The 7,329-nt window shown below is 42.7% G+C and overlaps 1 protein-coding gene across 1 annotated transcript in view; it reads left to right on the forward strand.

Annotated features, from left to right (window-relative positions):
• The window catches only part of TEK (TEK receptor tyrosine kinase), a 90,833-nt gene that overhangs the window by 72,021 nt on the left and 11,483 nt on the right, over positions 1–7,329 (forward strand). The window contains exons 13-16 of the mRNA XM_008695085.2: positions 702–1,001; positions 2,795–2,946; positions 4,599–4,809; positions 7,174–7,284. Of these exons, the coding sequence (XP_008693307.1) occupies positions 702–1,001; positions 2,795–2,946; positions 4,599–4,809; positions 7,174–7,284 (774 nt within the window). The remainder of the gene's footprint in view (positions 1–701; positions 1,002–2,794; positions 2,947–4,598; positions 4,810–7,173; positions 7,285–7,329) is intronic.

The raw sequence follows: 7,329 nt of genomic DNA on the forward strand, positions 1-7,329 counted from the left end.
CCTCTCCTCTCCTCTCCTCTCCTCCCCTCTCCTCTCCTCTCCTCTCCTTTCCTTTCCTCTCCTTTTGTAAACTATCCCAAACAAAAATGCAGTGACCATCCTTACACCTGTCTCCAGGAGCATAGGTGTGAGAGCTTTCCTAGGGAATATGTCCAGAAGTAGAACTGATAGGCAATGTTTCTCATTCAATGTGTCTGATGGCCAGGAGTATATGAGAGTACCATTTTCCCTACATCCATCTCTCTCTATATTCTTTCCCTACATCCATATCACTCGATACTGGAGATCTTTCTATTTTTCATAATCTCAAAGGTTAAAAATGGTGCCCCACCATTAATTTCAGTTTTCATTTTCTTGATAACTAGCAATGTTGGGTATCTTTTCTTGGGCATTTGGATTTCTGCTTTATGATGTATTTGTTGATACACTTTGCCCAATTTCTACTGGTTGTAACAGAATTTGATGTCTTAATTTAATGCAAGGATGAGGAAATATGTGATGGTATATGTGTTGCCGTTTTCCTGTCTTGTGCCATTTTGTCAAGTCTCCATGGAGTCTACTTCCAATTGATTGGAATTACCACCCGAGAAAACACATATTTGCCATTCTTGGTTTATGAGCTGACAGTAAGTATTTCTTAAAAGCATAATAATCTAAGAGATGGTAGTGTAACTTAAGTGATTTTTTTTTTAAATTTCTAGTTCTCCCTCCTCAACCAGAAAATATCAAGATTTCTAACATCACAGACTCCTCAGCCATGATCTCTTGGACAATCTTGGATGGCTATTCTATTTCTTCTATTATCATCCGTTATAAGGTTCAGGGCAAGGATGAAGACCAGCACATTGACGTGAAGATCAAGAATGCCACCATTACCCAGTATCAGCTCAAGGGTCTAGAGCCTGAAACAGCTTACCAGGTGGACATTTTTGCAGAGAACAACATAGGGTCAAGCAACCCAACCTTTTCTCATGAACTGATGACCCTTTCTAAATCTCAAGGTTGGTAGAGTGGGGTATTTACCTAGAATTATTTCTGGAGAGTATCAGAAAAGCCCCACTATCTTAAGATATTTACCTCATATGTATGTCATATGACATAATTCATTTGTCCAAATAGGCTTCACCATCTCTAGATAGGTTCTTAAAATGAAAATGCCCCTGGTAGGGATACCCCGTTGGTCCATTTTCTTTTAAGTCTTAGACTAAATTAGCCCATTTGGTCTGCAATGGAAGCTCTGAGGAATGTGAATTTGATTCCATGGAAAAAAGAATGTGGAACCTGCTTCAAGAAGGCAGGCCTGTGCGGGGGCTTCAGCTGGAGGCCCCAAGACTCAACTCCATTCTTTGGCAAATGAATTCCTTTTTTAGCTTGATGACACTACGCAATTCTAAGTTTTTTTTTGTTTTGGGCTTTTTGTTGTTGTTGTTTTTTCTTTTTGGATCCAAGTTACGGTGTCTCCACATCCACCACTAACCCCCACTCCAGTGAGAGTAAGCTTTTTGAAATAGATGGAGATCCCTCAGAGTGCTAAGCACACGATACCCAGTGTTCGTGACTGATAACACCAGTCGAATGTAGTCAAGTGAACAAGAGACCAGGGTAGGCGGGGCTGCGACTCCTGGAGCGCCTCCCCTTTGAAGTCTGTCTGCAATGGCACCTGCAGCCCTCTGCAACGTGCAAGGGAACGCGGAGTGACATTAGATGGGAGGTGTTGCAGATTTATAATCTGGGCTAGAGTTCATTTTTACGGAAAATCTTATAGTAGTAAATAAAAACTTGATTTTCGAGGGCTAACTAGGGCTTAAGAAATAAAATGAAACATGCTTTATTTTCAGGCTGATTCTTTGGAATATGTTTGGAATGTCCGAGGACTGATGAGTCTGCCAATTACAGAGAGTTGGAGCTTTCAGTTGACCCTTAATAAATGCATTGTTTTTACAATTATTGGTGTTTTAGTAAAATGTATACAGGCCCTAAATCCAAACTATACATAAATACAAACAGAAAAGTTAAAAACAAGACATAACAAATAACAAAATCCTCAGCATTCTGTTCCAGATGTGTCTTTATGCACCCTTGCTTAGAAAGAAGGAAAAAGAGATAATCAGAAAAGAATACTTGTAAGAAGGTAGGGTCGTGCTCTACATACTGTTTTTCAGAAAAATATATTTTATTTAATTTTATTTGAATTTAAATGAGGGAAAGAAATGGGTTAGAGCAGATTCTGTAATAGTTTATTTTGACTTGAGCCCTAAATTTAATGTTTTTTTCTCTTCTGTCTTCCCTCCTTCCCCTCCCCTTTTCCTTCATTCTTCCAATGGTATTCTTAGATTTTCTACATTAGCTTTTTAAACAAGGGGGAAAAAAGCAAAATATCTTATAGACTCTAAGCTCAGCATCTTAGATCTCAAGAGCTTTTCTACTTGGGGAAATTATGCAGGGAAGTTTAGCCACTTTCCCAAAGTCCTGTGTCTAGTTAGTCATTCTCACTGTTACTTGATAATGTGCTGCTGGTTGGGCCTCTACTTGGAAATAAAAGTGGGGCAAATGGTAATAACTAATAATTAGCACTTTTCCTTTTTTTTTTATAGGTCTTATAACAACCCTGTGGGTCAGACTTTTTTTCCATTGAGTTTCAGAACATATAAACAAGGAGCCCGAGGTCCCTTAGCAATTAGGTGGCAGAGCCAGGGCTGCCATTACATTTCCGTTATACCACGATGTCACCCATAGGTGGTCTTGGACTGTCTCTCCTAAACTAACCCTGCTGCTTCTCTCCTGTTCTGCGCAGCACCAGCGGACCTTGGAGGTGGGAAGATGCTGCTTATAGCCATCCTTGGTTCTGCGGGAATGACCTGCCTGACGGTGCTTTTGGCCTTCCTGATCATGTTGCAATTGAAGAGGGCAAATGTCCAAAGGAGAATGGCCCAAGCTTTCCAAAACGTGGTAGTGCCTTCTCTTCCTACTAGCTAATAAGTAAAAGTCTGCATATATGCCAAATCTTCACTTTAAAGACATGGACCAGGAAGGATGCCTGGGTGTCTCAGTTGGCTGAACGTCCGACTCTTGATTTCAGCTCAGGTCCTGATCTCAGGGTCGTGAGTTCAAGCCCCACATTGGGTTCCATGCTGGGTGTGGAGCCTACTTTAAAAAAAAAAAATGTGGACCAGGAAATGTACTTGTAAAGCAGATATTTCCCTTAGTCAGGTCTTATCTTCTCTTTCACTTCCATTATGAAATGGGAGATAAACAACATGATTATATAATCTGTTGTCCAATCCTGAATGCTTTTGAGAGTGAAAATTGCTCTTAATAATTATCTAAGAATCCAGGGTTAAAACAGAACTATTGCTCTGCCACAATGAGATGTATGGTCATTCTAGTGATAAGTCAGCAAGGAGACCAATCTTGCAATATAAACAATTGAATGCTGTTGCTAAGGAAGGACATGGGTATAACCAGACCTCAGTGTGATGGGTAATGATGTATTACGCTAGGCAAGTTTTCCCCACATTTCCTATTTCCGGTTCCCATTTTCTATTTCTTACCTCCCACAGTCTTATTACCCCTCATATATATGTGTAACATATATGAATTTTATGTACATGTGTGTCTCTCCATTCCTTTGTGCCCATCAGTCTGTCATCATAGTTCTTAATACCTGGCACTGCCTCATTCTTTCATCTAGAAATTTTGACTAATAACCAAGGTTTACAAAATCATACCTGACCAGTATACACCCCGAGTCCTTTGGTATGCTGTAGCCTGAACGTTTCTCTAGTTAGTGGTTTCAAGCTCTGTAAGATGAATTCGTACCCAACTTTATCAATTCCGTGTATAGAACATTGAGGACAGTTACACAGTCCAGATGAGGTGCACTTCATATCCACAAATCCCTGAGAGTCCCCACCTTGGAGGACAAGGGGAGCTTTGTTATCTGACTCCATGCCGGAGCTGGCTCAACGCAGGCTGTCACTGGAAAGGAAAGACCAGCAAGGGGGCTGGGAGTGCTGGAGCTTTGTCATGGTATGTCAGCAGCCTCTCAAACTCAGCAGAACAGGTGATGCTATGTTGGGCTTTACTCTAAGCCTCTGTCATGCTGGGGCCAGAGTCTGCTCCAGAGTGGGCTTGAGAGGGTCTAAGGTTTAGGATAAGTCAGAGAGAGTGAGTCAAGAATAGACCAAGACAATGCAAGGAAAGCTCTTATGGAGGCACGGCCTGTTACTGCCCCCGACAGGATCTCTGAGTTCTTTTCCAAACCAGAACTGAGCACCTGCTCGTTCCGCAGCTCAGCAGAAACTCAAGTGTGACTAACTCGGGGTCGTGCCATCCTGTGGCATACTTACTGTTACTGCCCTCTGTCTTGCACTCTGCAGACATTGCTGATCGATTGGAGCGTGCCTTTCACCTGAGACCTAGAATTACCTCATGCAGCCCTGTAGACAGCCTGTTAGATGAAACCTATTTCCATCTGCATTCTAGAATTAGATAGACAATTTCTTGTTTTACTGGTATGTATATAAGCCAGGAGTATTTATGCACGTTAGAATTATGAAAAATCCTGACACAAAACCCTGAAAAAATTATTTCTCCAGAGGGAAGAACCAGCTGTGCAGTTCAACTCAGGAACTCTGGCCCTGAACAGGAAGGCCAAAAACAACCCGGATCCTACAATTTATCCAGTGCTTGACTGGAATGACATCAAATTTCAAGATGTGATCGGGGAGGGTAATTTTGGCCAGGTTCTTAAGGCGCGCATCAAGAAGGATGGGTTACGGATGGACGCTGCCATCAAGAGGATGAAAGGTCAGTGCTTGAGATCAAGTCAGCATTTCACTAGGGTGGGGAGAAAACTTGACTTCCTGTCCAATCTTTCCGCTATGGTCTTACATTATTTAAACAAAAAGTTGGCATGATGTCAAATACAGCTGTTCTGTGCAGCGGCAGGTGATAGTTCCTTTGAGGTCAGCCAGTGATAGGATCAGGACACAAATACGAAGGCATGAGCTGTTTAAATGCCACTGTCTTGACTCGTTGGGATGTGAGAATACAGATTCTCTGTCACACACTGCTAACTTTAGGGGAGCGCTGCTGTTTCTCTTGATGCGATGGTTCTCAAAATTGAGCGTGTATCAGAATCACCTGGAAGCCTTGTTAAAAACAGACTGCTGGGGTCCACCCGGGTTTCTGATTCAGCCAGTCTGGGGCAGGACCAGAGGATGTGCATTTCTAATTAGTTCACAGGTGATGCTGATGCTGAGGGTTTGGAGACCACACTTTGCAAAACACTGTCTTCATGGATTATCTGCATCAAAGCTCCTGGAGACGTTGTTAGAAATGCATCTCCTTGGCTTCTCCCACTGTCAAGTCCAGTGTGTGTGAATTTCTGGGGTGACATGTGAGAATCTGTGTTAACAGGTGTGTTCTGTGATTCTTCTGTACACTCAAGTTTGGAAACTACTGATCTAAGGTCAGAACAACTCAGTCTTTTCCAGTTGTGTTCATCTCAGGACTGCTTGGTGCCTGCCCACTTACCAAGATGGCTAGTAAACATCTTCTGAGAGAGCAGAACGACTAGTTCTCTGGCGGTCCGAGCTGTGTTCTCTTCTGTGTGAAGGAGCAGTTGATGCGTGGCTTCACTGTGAAGCCACGGTGTTGCTTGTACGGCATCTGGGCTTGGAAAGCCGTGTGTCAGAGCAGGGAATGTCACTAACTACTGTTGTTGGTTGGCCTCACAGAGCGGGCTCTCTAAGGTTGCTGATAGGTTTTCCTTTTTGATGGCAATATTGAGCCTAAAGTTGGAATTAACCCCAAATCTCCTTAAATCATTCTTGACAAAAAGAAAATAAAATTGTGTCTGTACTTAGAGATAGTATGTTTGAAACACACACACACACACGAACACGTACAATCTTGCTTACTTTTCCAGAAATCTTTTTTCTGTTTTGCTACATTAGTCATGGGGAGTTTTGGGGAACAGTAAGGATAGTATGAGGGAAAAGGTGTAGAATCTTGTAAAGCTGGGGCTTTTAAAATTTGGCCTGAGCCTGATTGTCTCATGCCCATGTGAAGAGGTAAAATATCTTAAATGGGGCATCAGGGCGGAGACTGTCTGATGGGAGAGTGATGCACTCAAAGGAGGACAATTACCGAAGTAGGGAGACAACCTCATTATAAAGAGCTTCATTTTAAAAATGCTCTCAAGGCACTGACCCTCAGGCTTCTTGTGGTATGAACAGGGTCTCTGACCTGAGATTGCCTACTAGCTAGTTTTATGGGTACCCTTAGCCCATATGAAACATTCCTGTAATTTCCAAGCACATTCAGGCATGCACAGGGCTACCAGCACCCAACTGTCCCCTTCTCCCACCTTTCCTACGCAATGTTATTTTTCAAAAAACAGTAAGAGCACTCTGTCACTGATCAAAGCTGATCAGTTTGTGCATCAACCAGAGAGAGCCTTCCCTTCGGCCTGGTTGGTACCTGGCTGTTCTTCCTCTGATCCAAGTGCTAATGGAGAGGCAGGATGAAAAGAATAGAAACAAGCACAATTCAGTTTCCTGACCACCAAGCACTTCTATAAAAATGCCGTTGGATTTGAGTTTATATCTTAGCAGGACTGATTTGTGGGAAAGCAAGTTAAAATTATTGTAAGAAAGGAAGGTGTGTGCATTCCTTGTGTTGTTGCTCTAAAACTCTGGTTCTCTTGCTCAGCATATTAGTTGCTGGACAGCGGCTTCCGCTAGAATAGCTAGAGTCTTAAGTGGAGGCTGCTCCATCGCTACCAGCTCATTTCACGGGGTATTTGAGAGTTTAAACAAGGAAAAGTTTAAAGCAGTGGTTCTCAACCAGCGGTGGTTTTGCCCCTTGGGGGGACATTCAGCAGTGTCTGGATACATGTTTGGTTGGGCTGCTGGTATCTAGTAGGAGAAGCCAGAGATGCTATTGAATGTCTTAACGTGTGCAGAATAGCTCCCAACAACAAAGAAGTATTAGCCCGAAGTGTCACCAGTACCAAGTACCCTCTGTAGAGTAATCTCTGATTTCTGTACAGTTTTCCAGACCTGATGGTGACTCAGTGCCTCTGAAGGTCCTCTGAAGGGAGGAGAGGACAGTTATTTCTAAAGAGGTCTAACAGAGAGGGATCACAACTCTTGACTTTCTTCCCAGAATATGCCTCCAAAGATGACCACAGGGACTTCGCTGGGGAACTGGAGGTTCTCTGTAAACTTGGCCACCACCCAAACATCATCAATCTCTTGGGAGCGTGTGAACATCGTGGTAATATGCTCTTTTCCTATCTTTCCTGCCAGATTTTTTTTTTTT

Source organism: Ursus maritimus, unplaced genomic scaffold (genome assembly GCF_017311325.1).
Source record: "Ursus maritimus isolate PB19 unplaced genomic scaffold, ASM1731132v1 scaffold_17, whole genome shotgun sequence".
NCBI classification, from domain to species: Eukaryota; Metazoa; Chordata; class Mammalia; order Carnivora; family Ursidae; genus Ursus; species Ursus maritimus.